General features: G+C 44.0%; 1 protein-coding gene across 2 annotated transcripts in view; it reads right to left on the minus strand.

Annotated features, from left to right (window-relative positions):
* rev3l (REV3 like, DNA directed polymerase zeta catalytic subunit) overlaps positions 1–15,390 on the minus strand; it is a 262,433-nt gene that overhangs the window by 24,574 nt on the left and 222,469 nt on the right. For both annotated transcript variants that reach the window (XM_069887629.1, XM_069887630.1), the window contains 6 exons: positions 14,404–14,512; positions 12,721–12,927; positions 12,015–12,124; positions 11,339–11,453; positions 10,748–10,885; positions 5,493–5,683 (listed from right to left, as the gene is read on the minus strand). In XM_069887629.1, the coding sequence (XP_069743730.1) occupies positions 5,493–5,683; positions 10,748–10,885; positions 11,339–11,453; positions 12,015–12,124; positions 12,721–12,927; positions 14,404–14,512 (870 nt within the window). The remainder of the gene's footprint in view (positions 1–5,492; positions 5,684–10,747; positions 10,886–11,338; positions 11,454–12,014; positions 12,125–12,720; positions 12,928–14,403; positions 14,513–15,390) is intronic.

Genomic DNA, 15,390 nt, shown 5'->3' on the forward strand with positions numbered 1-15,390 from the left:
ACCAAAAATAGTAAAACAAGATCAAACTGGATTTATTAAGAAAAGACGAACAACGGACAATGTCTGTAAGTTCATTAACTTAATCCATGCAGTACAAGGAAATAAGATACCAACAGTGGCTGTTGCTTTAGATGCAGAGAAAGCCTTTGACAGGGTAGAATGGAATTATTTATTCAAAGTATTACAGAGGTTCAACCTACCAGAGAAATATATTAATTGGATTAAAGCATTATATAAGGGACCATAAGAGTGAAGGTGACAGTAAATGGATATGTATCGAACCAATTTTAATTAAGTAGATCAACAAGGCAGGGATGTCCACTATCTCCCTCATGGTTCGCTTTAGCAATAGAACCATTGGTAGAACTGATAAGAACAGAAAATAAAATAAAAGGGATAAAAATAAAGGAGAAGGAATATAAATTCAGTTTGTTAGCAGATGACATCATAGTATACTTAACAGAACCAGAAATGTCAATAAAAGAACTACATAAGAAATTGAAGGAATATGGAGAAATATTCAAGATCAACGCAAATAAAAGTGAAGCGATGCTAATGAATAATGCGGATTACACAGAGTTTAAAAAAGAATCACCATTTAAATGGCAAACACAAGCAATCCGATACCTAGGTATTAGATTAGATAATAATTCAGGCCACCTATACAAATTAAATTATCAGCCATTAATGAAGAAATTACAGGATGACTTAGAACATTGGAAAGAATTACCACTAACATTGATAAGGAGGGTAAATTGCATTAAAATGAATGTCTTCCCAAGGATATAATACCTATTTCAATCGTTACCAATTCCCTTAACAGAGAGATTCTTCAATGAACTAAAGAGAATAATAAGGAAATTCTTATGGAAAGGGGGGAAACCGAGGACAGTGCTAGATAAATTAACAGAATGGTACAAACAAGGTAGTTTGCAGCTACCAAACTTTATAGAGCAGCACAATTAAGGTATCTATCAGATTTTTATCAAACAAGTGAAAAACTGGATTGGACCAGATTAGAGCTAGATAAAATAGGGGAGAAGGTACCTGAACATATAATATATAAGTGGGATGAAAAACTGGTGCAATATAGAAGTTCACCAGTATTTCATTATTTACTCAATATATGGAAGAAGATTCACGTAGAAAGGAAAAAAACAAATTACCAACTACCAATATTATTATTGATGCAAAATCAACTAATCCCTTTCACAATAGATAACCTTTCCTTTAGAGAATGGGAGAGAAAAGGAATTAAAAGAATAGAAAATTGTTTTTTGGGAAATAATTTATTATCATTTGAACAAATGAAGTACAAACAATGTTTGCATGCCACCAACTGAAAGCTTACTTTAAGGATAAATTGGGAAGCAGACTTAAAATTACCAGAAGGAAGCAGCTTTGAATATGTGATCACAGAAACAACGATAATAAAAAGATTTATAACAAACATTTACATCAAGCTGCAAGATAAAGAGAACGATGAAATAAGCTATAAACCCAAACAAAAGTGGGAAAAAGATTTAAACATAAATATAAAAAATTAAATATGGGAAAAGTTATGCTCTGGAACTATGAAGAATATAATAAACACAAGGTTACGCATGTTACAGTATAATTGGTTACACAGGTTATATATCACGCCCCAAAAGTTAAAAAAAAATGGGATCCAACATTATCAGATAGATGTTTTCGCTATAAGAAGGAAACGGGAACAACAATACATGCAATTTGGGCATGTGAGAAAGTTAAAGAGTTTTGGGAAGATCTAAATCAGGTATTAAATAAAATCACAAAAAGCAACATACCAAAAAATCCAAAGATCTTTCTTCTAAGCAATATAAGAAGTAAAGAATTAGGCCTCAAACTGGATGGAGCGCAAAAAAGATTTATTATGATAGCCTTAACAGTAGCAAAAAAATGTATAATGTCAACTTGGAAATCAGAAGAGAACCTGAGAGTACAGCAATGGTACATGGAAATGAATAAATGTATTCCATTGGAAAAAATAACATATAATTTACAAAATAAAGTCACATTATTTGAACAAATTTGGGAACCGTACATTTTTCTGGTTTATTTTCATTGTGTGATGACATTGTTTAATGATTTTATTGTTATATGTTGAACGTTAAATGGGTTTGGAGGGGGCTGGGATGGGGGAGGGAAGGTAGGGGGGGGGGAAAAAGGGGAGAAAATGCCACTGTGTATATTCAAGAGGGAAATGTTTGTGTGTATTTTGATTGATATGGTTCATAGTGTGAATGAATAAAAAATTGGAAACATAATGCAGTCAGGTGTCAGGAGGAGTACATTAAGGTAACAGCATAAAAGTAACCAAATAAATGTCAGCAAGAATTTTAATAAATTGATTTGGCCTGACTGTCATCAACTCAATCCGGTTGAGATTTCCCATCTTTTATTCAACAGTGGTAGACAGGCCAAATCAATTTTAAAAAATGCAACTGAATTTATACTTCAGCATCATTGAATTGAATGTATCCAGTGTTGGGCAATCCACTCAACAGTGAATCTCAGTGTCTAAGGGACCCCTGACATAGAGCTTAAGGAATTAATTGGCTTCTGGCACAGAACATGGATCAGTAACTAGTGAGAGGGGGATGGAAATAAATAGGATGGTCACGAAGGGGATCTTGTCTATTCAAATGAGAATTCATTGTATGGCAAAATGAGTGTCCATTTGCTGCCAAACTACAGGGTAAGTAAAAATGATCCCCAATGTCAGAGATATGGTTCTGAACAGTAAATTGATGTTCCAGAACTCCAGGCTCATTGAGGACGGGGGGGCCTCAGAGCTGTGAACATGAACATGCTCGAGAGGAGTGCAAGAAAATGCATCTCGGTACACAAATGGTAAGACGTTCAGCTCCACGAGTAGCATATTTAGGATTACTGGTGGAATGACCAGCAAACTTGGTAATAAGGAAAATAATACAGTAAAACTCCAGAATTCAAGCTACCCGCAGCCTAAAGCAACTGGAAAATCAATTACGGTAAATAAATTGGTTAAAAAAAACCAAAAGTTTAAAATTGCCACCCCCACTGATTAGTTTGCCAATCACGCAACATGCAATCTCAAGCAACTGGAAAATTCACTTATCTGGAATCTACCAATCCCCAAAGATGCTGCATTCCGGGGGTTTTACTGTACAAGGCTACAGAATTCGATGAGCTGATGAAATAGGCAGAGGAAATGCAAATAGAATTTAATCTTGATAGACATGTGGCATTAGGGTGTGGCATTAGGGTGTGGAATTGAAGTGGTTGGCCACTGGGAGGTCCTTGCTGTTGCAGCAGACAGAGTGAAGTTGCTCAACAAAGTGATCTTCCTGATGTAGAGGAGATTGCCTCAAGAGCATCAAATGTAGAAAATAACCCCTACAGATTCAAAAGGGAAGAGTTGTTTCACTAGAAAGGACTGTTTGGGAGCATTAAAAGTGGTGGGGAGGGAGGGGGGGAGGTCTAAGTGCATGTATGGGCGCTTCTTGTGCTCATAGGGGTAGGTACCAGTGGCCACTAGGTGAGAAGGGACGAGTAGATGAGGGTCGCGGCCTGCTTCTGCTCCTTTAACTTGTGTACTTGTGAAATGAAGCAAAATTTGAAACACTTGGTAGGCCTACCAATGGGTTGCAGATCCAAAATGTTCTCTTCCCACAGATGGTGCCTGACCTGCTATGATTTTGCAGCAATTTTTGTTTTTGTTTCATGAGCAATAAATGCCAATTCAAAATACTGTTTTAGGTAGAGATTTTCCTGACAAGATGAAGGACATTGTGATATCCTGCAGTAGGCAAGAATCCTCACCCCATCACAGAAACCTACGCCAGTCAGAGGGCTATGGGTTTTCTCCAATGTAATGAAATGGGTCTTACTAGGCGAGTGGAAATTCCAGGTCAACATGGTGCATAGGATATCACATTTGTGTGGGCCTGTCCTATCATTTTGGTATATTTAAAAAAAATGAAGTGCATTATGGCTCATCTCCAAAGCAATCAATGTATGGACCTTCCTTTCCTTTAAATAGGCTATGTGCTTGTTGCTACGGATGATTTTAGAACATAGAACAGACCCTTCAGCTCACATATATGGGCAGAACACTACATTGTGACTGGTTGAACCTTAACCATTTGCTAGTCCAACAACCTTGTGATTCTCCGGTGTTCTTAGTCATCTTTTTCCACTAAACTACCTACACTCAATGCTCTCTGCTCTCACCAAATGCCAATGCTCAATTTGACTTTAATGACCTGGTTTTAAGCATTTCAGCATCTTTTCCTGAAGGGCATCAATTTTCCAGGATGATGAAGGCATGACGGAAGTGTTGAGAATTAGAATCTTCTTGTGAATATGAATATTAAATCAACTCAATCCAGAGTGCACGATACACTAAGTGAGCTGATGTGAAATGACATAGATGTGAAATGTAATTTCTCACAGTAATTTGTTTCACATTTTACCTGCTCTACTTTACTGGAAGACGTTTGCCTCAAATTTCATAGGCTTATACAGTCAAAGTCCGAAAATCTGGACTGCTTGGGGATTGGGTCAGTCCAGATTTTTGGATTCTTGGACAGTACTTTTAAAATTCAAGTTTAAGGAGAATGAACAGGTAAATTTTGATATTTTATTAATTAAATATTTTTTCCACATAAAATACCAAGTACAAAAAAAAATATTATTTCTGACATTTCTGCGACTTCTGCTGGTCGCTTGTTGTCGCTGTGCATCTATGGCGCTTCCACGTGCACGCACGAGCCCATGCACGCACACAAAAGCAGAAAGTTTTCGAGAAGTCAGGATTCTCAGGCGATCCAGATTTCTGGCATCTGGATTTTTGGACTTTGACTGCATTGGTTTAATTCACAGTGGCAATTCACTGCACTTGACAGAACCAGAGCATTGGTGAGGCCAAGTTTGGAGAATTGTGTGCAGTTCTGGTCTCCATATTATAGGAAGGATATAAATAAGGTAGAGAGGGTGCAAAGAAGGTTTACAAAAATGTTGCCTGGATTGCAGTATCTTGAATACGGAGAAAGATTGAGTAGATTGGAACTTTATTCATTTGGAGCGTAGAAGGTTGAGAGGGGATTTGATAGAGGTATTTAAAATTATGAAGGGAATAGATAGAGTAGATGTGAATAGGCTCTTTCCCCTGAGGGTAGGGGAGATTGAACAAAGGGTCATAAGTCAAGGGTTAGGAGGCAAAACTTAAGGAGTAATATAAGAGGATACTTCTTCATTCAGAGAGTGGTGGCTGAGTGGAATGACCTTCTGGAAGAGGTAGTTGCAGCAGGGTCAATTCTGTCATTTAACAGGAGGTTGGATGAGTACATGGGTGTGAGGGGATTGGAGGGTTATGGGCATGGGAGTGGGTAGGTGGAACTAGTGGAGTGTAAACCCATGTGGACTAGAAGGGCCAATATGGCCTGTTTTCATACTGTAAATTGTTATGTGGTTATAACAAGACTTACCGGGTGAGCTCTAGAGCAGGAACACATGCTCCTGGGCGGTATGCACCACTGCCCCGATACTCTTTGGCGAAAGTCAGATCCTGCATGCTGGCCTTCCCTTCCAATATCTTTATGCACTGCCTCTGAACATACTGCTTGATTTGGCTGATATCTCTCATCTCAAATAGTAACTTTATTGAGCGCTCTAAAATCTGTAGAAAAGTTCACAACTGAAACAGCAGGCAGACTCGACTGTGATTCTCAACGCAGGCAAGGCATACATTTAATATAAAACTCCAAGAACATCCCTGACACCTTATTATCAGAAATAACATTTAAGCTAAGCAATTAATTATAGCTCTGAATCAATTTAAAATTTCCCCCTTTTTGAAAGCAAACGAACATTTCTTAAGTTTACTGAATCAAAACCTTGTTAAAAGATTGGCAAGATGGAACAGAAACTGTTTGTTCAACCACAGCTGTCACATCGGTAGATATGCAGAGCAGCTCATCTCTTGGCACCATTCCAATTTCTTACTTGTTTGGGTTTGCCCAAAACTGTATTAACTCGACATGGCAATACAAATCCCAGTAACCAGAGTGTCAGCTGAATGGAACTCTTGCATCAAGAGGTAAGTAAATTGAAGGATCTGTCACGGCAGCTACACTGCTACTGAAAGAACACACAACCAGACGGGTTGAGCTCAGTGAGCAGAAAACTGGTTTATTGATATTGATGGCTGCAATGCTGGACTTGTACTCCCAGCCCGGACCTGGCTGAGAACCACGTCACTCGGGTGTCACGTGGTCCCCCAGCACGGGCTTCTGAACCTGATGCTGAGAAGAAGGGGAAACCCCCGACGGCACCATTTTGGCCGGCTGCCCCACCGCGTGGATTACAAGCAGGGTCGGTTCGTCTGCCTAGTGGCATGCCGCCACACAGCCACCCCCCACAACCGGCGGCAATGTCCTTTTTAGCTGGGTAGCCTCGCTTCTTGGGCTGGGCCACAATCACTGGTTTGGTGTGGTCGAGGTGAGCTGGCTTCAGCCTGTCCACAGTAAACAGCTCCCGCCTGCCGCTGATGTCTAGCGTGAACGTAGACCCTGAACGCTGGACAACCCTGTACGGGCCCTCTGCAGAGGTACCGCGGGCGGGCCCTGCCAAATAAAAACGTACTCTGCGGAGTGCAGCTCACGGCGTGTGCCGTGTATGGGCGGCGGTGGGGGTGTGAAGGAGTCCAAGTGGGTCAGGAAGTGGGGAAGTAGCTCATGCGGCAACCACTGGGGATTGTGAGGCGCATTGATGAACTCACTGGGCAGTGCCAGCGGTGCAATGTAGACCAGCTCAGCTGATGATGCATGCAGATCCTCCTTGGGTATGGGGCAGATGCCCAGGAGCCCCCAAGCCAGTTCGTCCACCCAGTCGGGACCGGTGAGCCGGGCCATAAGTGTTGACGTAAGGTGGCAGTGCAGATGCTCGATCAGCCCATTGGCCTACGAGTGATAGGCTGTGGTGCGGTGTAGCTCTATCTCCAACATGTTGGCAAGCTGTGCCCAGAGGTGAACTGGGCGCCCCGATCGCTGGTGAGGTGATTCGGAACGCCGAACCTGGCGACCCAACCGTGCAACTGCGCTCGGGATCAAGAGTTCGAGGAGGCTTCCGGCATCGGGATCGCCTTGGGCCAACGAATGGTGCGGTCTCCCACCGTGAACAGGTAATGGTTGCCCCGGGAAACTGGTAAGGGCCTGACTTTGTCCACGTGAATGTGGCTGAACTGTTCCCGGATGTGCTCGAACTCTTGCACGGGCGCCCTGGTGTGCCTGTGCACTTTGGACATCTGGCAATGGGTGCATGTTCTGGCCCAGCCCGCGATCTGCTTCCGCAGCCCATGCCAGACAAACCGCTCTGTCACCATACAGACCGTGGACCTGATGGATGGGTGCAAAAGGTCGTGGATGTGATGGAAGACTTGCCTGCGCCACTGCTGGGGAACCACTGGCCGTGGGGTGCCCATGGAGACATCACACAGGATGATGCCTTCACCACTAGGAGTTGGGAGGTCTCGAAACCGCAGGCCTGTGACGGGAGTCCTGAAGGCTCATGTCTCCTCGTCGGACTTCTGGTCCCGGGCAAACTGGTCGAAGTCGAGGCTGGGTGTCAGCGCGCAGATGGCTGGTCATGAGAGTGCTTCGGTGACCACTTCATCCTTCCCCGCCTTGTGCCAAATGTAGGTGATAAAACTCTGACACGAAGAAGAGGTGACGCTGCTGGCAGGCCGATCAGGGATCCTTTGCCATCGCGAGCGCCTGAGTGAGGGGTTTATGGTCAGTGAAGATGGTAAAAGTCCTCCCCTCCAAGAAATAGCGGAAATGCTGCACCACCAGGTACATGCCCAGTAACTCATGGTCGAAGGTGCTATACTTGCGCTCTGGTGGGCGGAGAAGCCGGTTGAAGAACGCCAGCGGCTTCCATTGTCCATTCAACTGCTGCTCCAGGACGGCGCAGAGGCATCGACAGAGAGCGCCATGTGCAGGTCTGTGCTTGGGCGGGCGAGCATGGTAGCCTTCGCGAGGGCGTCCTTGGAGCCCTCGAATGCACTGCAGGCCTCTGGGGTCCAGGTGAGCATTTTGTGCTTGGCTATGATGAGGGCAAATAGCGGCTGCATGATGTGCGCGGCTCTTGGGATGAATCGGTTATAGAAGTTCACCATACCCGCGAACTCCTGCAGCCCATTGAGGTTGTCCGGGCGTGGGAACTCCTTGATAGCGGCGACCTTCGTAGTGGTGGGTGTGGTTCCTTCGGCCGTGATGATATGGCCCAGGAATTGCATGGATTCTTCCCCGAATTGGCACTTGGCTGGGTTGATGGTGAGGCCAAAGTCAGCCAGCCAGGAGAAGATGGCGCGCAGATGGGCCTTGTATTGCGCCTGATCCCTGCTGGCAATGAGGATGTAGTTCAAGTAAATGAAGACGAAATCCAGGTCCTGCCCACTGAGCCCATGAGACGCTTGAAGGTCTGAGCGGCGTTCTTTAGCCCGAATGGCATGTGAAGGAATTCGAACAAGCTGAAGTGGGTGATGATGGCCAACTTGGGTATGTCCTCAGGGTGCACCAGGTCAACCTTGGACCATGCAGGTTGGGCGTAAAGACCTGGATGTGAGGGATGGGTTAATGGTCAGGAACTGTTGCCTTGTTGAACTGTTGATAGTCTCCGCAGGGTCGTCAGCCGCCGGAGGCTTTGGGGACCAGGTGGAGCGGCGAGGCCCACGGGCTGTTGGAGTGCCGAATAATCCCCTGCTCCAGTAGATGCGAAAACTCTTCCTTCGCCACCTGGAGCTTGTCAGTCGGGAGCAGCATGCCTTGGCGTGAACCGCTGGACCCTGGGTGGGGATGTGATGGAACACCTCGTGGCGCGGTGAGGCAGTGGAGAACTGTGGCCTGAGGAGGGCCGGGAACTCATCCAGGATTTGCAGGAACTCGTCTCTGGGCATGCTAATCGTGGCCATCTGCGGCTGCTCTGTGCGGGAGGTGTCGAGGCGAACGTCCTGGAAAGTTCGGGTGCCTACCTCAAATGTCCACCAGGAGGCCATGGGCGAGGAGGAAGTAGACACCCAGGATGACGGTTGGAAGGGACGAGATGGTGAACCTCCACGAGAATTTTCGCCAGCCGATCTGGAAGTGGACTGTCTGGAAGTGGACTGTCTTGTTCCCATACGTCCAGATCTCTGTTGCATTGGCCGCATGGAGGGGAGGTCCTCAAGGTCGGTTCCTGGACTTGTTGGCCTTGGCCAGGATGATGCTGATCTGGTCCCCAGTGTCGATGAGGAAGCGCCAGCCACTAACTGAGTCCTGCAGGTAGAGGAAGCTGTGACCTTGGCTAGCCGCCGCAGCCATTAACAGCAGCCAGCCTGCTCATTTCCCTGGAATGAGCAGGGCTGATGACACTTCCAAGTCTTGGCTCCCCAGCACTGGTGGTAGAAACAGAGGTCCGGAGCGGTTGCCATGCCCCTGGTTATGCTCTTGGTGGCCCCTGAAGTGGCCAGATGTTCTACCGCAGCGCTAGGGGCAGGTTTGGCGTGGTCATGCCCATGCCTCATGACCTGCTGGACCGCCGAGCCCTCCGGGAATCGCTCGAGCCATAGCTCTTGGGGCTTCTGAGCAATCTTCCTCTGATAGGTAAAGCTCTCTTGGGCCAGAAACAGTTGGATGTCGTCGGGCAGATGGTCGAGGAAAATTCGCTCAAAGAGTGGGCAGTTGGTGTAATCACCCATGAGTGCGAGCATCTCGTCCATCAGCTCCACCAGGGACCTGTCCCCCAAGGCATCGAGGTGCAGAATCCGAGCGGCACGCTGACGCCTGGATAGTCCGAGGGATCCGGTGAGCACTCGCTTGATGGTCCCGTATTTGTCTTTGGCGGGCAGGTGCTGAACGAGGTGCAGCACACGTTTGGTGGTGGCCTGGTCCAGGGCGGCGACCACATGGTAGAATTTAGTCATGTTGGACGAAATCTGGCGGAGGTGAAACTGATCCTCCGCGTGGCCGAACCAGGTCTCCAGCTCCTGAACCCAGAACTCAGGCAACTTGACGGCTATAGCACTGATCCCAGGTTCACTCATGTTGGGTTCAAAGACCTTTGAACCAGTCGGGGTCACCAATTGTAGCGGCAGCTACACTGGTACTGAAAGAACACACACAACCGGCTCAGTGAGCAGAAAACTGGTTTATTGCTGGCTGGACTTATACTCCCACCCTGGACCTGGCTGAGAACCACGCTGGGGGGGTGGGGGGGCGCCAACGTCACTCGGGCGTCAAGTGGTCCCCCAGCGCGGGCTTCTGAGCAAGGTGCTGAGAAGAAGGGGAAACCCCTGACGGCGCCATTTTGGCCAGCTGCCCCACTGCATGGATTACAAGCGGGGCCGGCTCGCCTGCCTCATGGCATGCCACCATAGATCTATCTTATCCCACCTACCCCAGATTTATGCTGCACTGAGGTTCAATTTACATTATCGTCAAGATCATTGATATAGATGACAAACAACAATCCTTCCACTTGACACAGGCCTCTAGTCATAATTTAACAATTATGTGCTACAAGAAGAATTTACTTTTGCCACGGTGTTTTACCACCAGAAATGGAAGCAATGAGAACTATTCTCAGTTGACTAAAATCAAAATCTTAATATTGTTGATTCCAAAATAATGCTGTAAACTTGCCATTTACTTATCCAATTGATAGAGGGGAAATTAGATGGAGACTGAAAATATGCAATTCATACCTTAGAAACAGCAGAACAGGAGTCTCGCCGCACTGTTTCAATTCCCTTGGCATCAAAAACAGGATCTTTCTGGTCTAAACTCTCATACATATAACCAACATACCTCTTCTTTGATTGTAAGACACATGGTAAATAAACCTATTAAAATGAGAAAAGAAAAAGGGGCTCCATGATATTTAGGGTCCAACTTTATACTTATCAAAGTATCACAAACAAATATGATTGATTTAACACAATTAAAACAACTTATCTACATTTCTTGACATATTCTCAATGTGAAGAATGCCAAGTTTTTCACCATTTACACCTGATTGAGGCCACATACATGTAATATAACATTAATTTTTATAGGATCCTTGGAAAAAGTTAAACTATTAACAGCCACAATTTGTTTCGTGAATGTGTAAGAACCATCACAGTGTATCTATCAAATAGTAAGAAGCTCAAACAGTTCAATTCTCTGCCTCCCAAGTAGCTTGAAAATTACATCAGTACATTACATTACATGCAATATAGAGTGTTAACTTGCTTAGCAAGCGTTCTGGAGAAAGGTTTGTACTCTCCCTTCCCTAATGAAAGGTGGTACCTTACCTTTTCAAATTTCAGTTTCACAGGTTTTGGATTTGTGGCAGTTACAGCATCGGCAATTTCTTCTCCAATTCGAAAGGCTTGCTCCTTTGTGGCTCCTTTCAGTAGTATAAACATGCTGCAGAACAGGGGAATACATTCCAAATCACAACTACATATTTATGTCAACTTGCCTCTTTTATTAGCCACGTGTGTGGGGTTCTCCAACATATTATTCCATCTCATTTCCAATTACTTTTATATCAGCATTTATGATTTTCCTTTTTGAGTTTTTTTTTGAATGCAAGAAGGGATTAAATTGCTCAAAGTTATGGTAATACTTGGCCAACACAGAAAACACAAACTATTTATTGGAGTGAAATAAACTGTCATGAAGACAGGACACGATTCAGAATAATGAAAGAGGTATAATGCTTGATACAATTATAAAGGAACAGATGCATTACATATCAAGTGACCACTTTGTCTGAATGGAGCATGAAATATACTTCCAGACCACTTTTGTCATGTGGGGCTGAGTGGAAAAATGGATCAGGTCACGATTGAATGGCAGGGCAGGCTCGATGGGCTGAATAGTCTATTCCTGCTCCTCTGTCTTATGTTTCTCATTGGCACATTCAAAGCCTCGACACAGAAGCCATATAACATTGCCATTAAATAGTCACTTAAGAGCTGATACCTGTCAGTATCCCCATACACAACACGAGCTCCCCACTTCTTCGTCTCATTAACCAACTTTATTGCTCGCTCAAGGGTTTCTCTGGCCTTCAGAACAATGCTGTCACCAATCTAAAAAAAACCAGAAAAATTACTTTTCTGCCCTCCAGTGTAAATACAATTTCTCATTCCAGAAGCTCACCCCAATGTGAACCTTTATGAGACAAAAAAGAATCACAACAGATTCTACCACTCATTTATGCCCAAGGACAATTTATAGTGACCCATCAGCCTTCCAACCAGCCTTTGGGCTGCAGCAGAAACTGGGGCAATCAGAGGAAATCAATTTGGGAACAGGAAGAACGTGCAAGATCCAGAGAGAGCCTCGGAGTCATTGGAGCCATGAGGCAGCAGCCCTAGTAGCTACGCTGTTGATGCTCTACTACCCCAGAGGGCAAAGTCAATGAATATGTTCAAGGTAAAGTCTTACAGATACTTGAATTACAAAGGGAGCCAAGGAGTATGGGGAGGCAGTGGGAAAGCAGTGTCGAGGACTAGATTGGACCAGATGATCTTACTGAATGGTCATTTGGTTCAAATAAAGACATTGAGAATTTGTAATGCACTGGTCATAAAATAATGCTTTGATTGTGTTTTTTAAATACAAGGCAGCTGGGATGAGCAAGTTAAGGACATTTTCACTTGTTTGAAATGTGTATTTTGAATACCTCAACGCACGGCATTCTTCCAGAAAAGCTAGCAGCTGTGTAACCGTAAGTAAAGTTGGCAATGAGTTTCAGACCCAACTGTCGAGCATGAAGCAATTTTGTGAGAGCTTTGTCTTTCTTGTTGTCCTTCATGGTCTGCTTCACCATTATTCTTGTCCTTAGTATCTCATCCAGCATGTTCGGTAATACACCTTTTCGCACAGAGGGCTACAATCACAATATCAACACGTTAAAACAAATAATCGTGAAGAAAAATTCTAATCAATCTATAAGAAAATTCAAATTCCTTACCAAATGCAAGAACACAAAATGTTGAAAATACTGACAGCATCTGGAGGTGGGAACAGACGTCATGTTTCGGGTTGACGACTTTGTATGAAAGGTCAAGGTGATCTGAAAAATTAACTGCTTCTCTCTCCACACATGCTGTCTGTCCTGCTGAGGATTTCCAACATTTTGTTTTAATTCAGAGTTCTGGCATCTGGAACCTTCTGCGTTTCAACGTTCCAGAAGTATTCCTTTGCCTGAAATTTTGCAGTTCTCCCCAAAATGAGCCTCCATCCATGTCCAATTCCACCTGCCTGCCTACAACCTTTTTTTCTCCTCATCTAATTTCCCAGCTGTCCTTTACCTCATCTGCTTTAATTCCATATTCTAATCACTCTCTTGGTATAGGATCTGTTAAACTTCTTATCAAATGTATTATCTTTACTCCCCCCAGCTCATTAAACAGAAATACCACCTCTAGATTTAATCAGGCTAAGCTGCATATAATAGAATGTAGAACATAGAAATCTACAGCACAGTTCAGGATTTTCATCCCACAGCGCTGTGCTGACCTAATAACCCACCCTACCAACTGCCTAGAATTTCCCCGACTGCTTAACCTTCCATTTTTCTTATTCTAGGTACCTATATAATAGTCTCTTAAAAGACCCTGAGGTCCCGGCCTCCAGCACTGTTGCAAGCAGCGCATTCCATGAACCCAACACTCTCTGTGTGAAGAACTAATCCATAACATTCCTCCTCTATTTACTCCCAAGTACTTTAAATCTATGGTCTCTCAAGTTAGCCATTTCAGCCCTGGGAACAAGCCTCTGGCTATTCAGGCAACCAATGCCTCTCATCATCTCGTACACATCTATCAGGTCACCCCCTCACTGACCTTTTATAATTTTGGAAAGTTTGATCAGGTCACACAGAAGCTTTCTTCCAGAGGCAAAACTGCAGGTTGCCCGACCTTTCCCAAATTAACAAAGCAAATCTCTTTTGGCTGCAGAGGTTTTTTCCCCCCCCAGCCCACCTCTTATGTGGTACAATGGAACCTTGTGCTAAGTTGAGTCACATCAGTCTTTCCCTGCAAATATCAGAGTAATTTAACCCTTTTTCAATGATATGTGGCATAGGGAAAGGCTCAAGACAGCACAATGAAACATCCAGTACAAACAGCTTTATTTAAAATTAAAATCAATGCATAAACATGAGATATTTGTTGAGTCGCTTTTGGTAAATGTGGGCCACAAACCTTCTGTTCAAATGAGATTCCCCTTGGCTGAGATCAGGCTTACAGTTTGGTTTTATTTCACTGTACATTCACAAATTCATTTATAACTCTCCCAATAAGGGAGATATAAAAATATCTTTTACTTTTAATATGATCCATGATAAGGGTTTTATTCATACCTTAACAAAGGCCACCCCATTTGGTGATATGGTGATATCACTCCACAGCTGGTGAAGTAATTTTGGAGGCACTCTCTGGGAAGTGCAGCCAAATTTAAACTCTTCTTCTCTGATAAAATTAAAAAAAAAACACTGATTTATAGTTCATGTCTGTGCCTTGTAATCCTTCTGGCAGCTAAAAGAGGGATAGGGAGAGAAAGAGCTACACAATGAGGTAATCGTTTCTTTTCAAGCACCTCTCTCTTTCCACTAATTCTAAAACATAAACAAAAGTCACAGAATGTATTCAAGCTGGACTTCCCTCAAGTTCCAGATGTGAGCATCGCTGGTTGATACTTTTGTGACGACCTGCAGGTTCCCACAGAATATAAACAATCATTGATAACTTAATGGTGAAGGAAAATTAGAAAATATTTCTTAATTGTTTGAAAATAGAGTAATTTTTTCTACTTTGGCCACTATAGCTGCCAATTCACATTCCAAACTATTTTACCATAGAACATTACAGTGCAGAAACAGGCCATTCGGTCCTTCTAGCCTGTGCCGAAAAATCAATGATTTTAATTGAGATATACTTTGAGTGCACAGCAAAGCTTTGCTATGTTGGCGTAGTAGTTAATGCAATGCCGTTGCAGCGCCAGTGATCAGGACCGGGGTTTGAATCCTGTGCCGTCTGTAAGGAGTTCATACATTCTCCCCGTGTCTGCGTGGGATTCCTCCAGGGGCTCCGGACCATTCAAAATATACCAGAGTTGTAGGTAAATTGGGTGTAATTGGGCGGCACGGCCTTGTGGGCCAAAATGGCCTGTTTCCATGCATGTACGTCTAAAAAAAATTCATTCTGCTTCTTTAGAATGGTTGCATTATAGATTTAAAGTACAACTCTTACTCGATCTGGAAAATGGATCTTGTGCTGTAGTCTTCTACTTTCTTTAATGACTTAATCGAATTCTAGTATGAAGATAGCTGCAGTACTGGCAGGAAATT

Source organism: Narcine bancroftii, chromosome 6, assembly GCF_036971445.1.
Source record: "Narcine bancroftii isolate sNarBan1 chromosome 6, sNarBan1.hap1, whole genome shotgun sequence".
NCBI classification, from domain to species: domain Eukaryota; kingdom Metazoa; phylum Chordata; class Chondrichthyes; order Torpediniformes; family Narcinidae; genus Narcine; species Narcine bancroftii.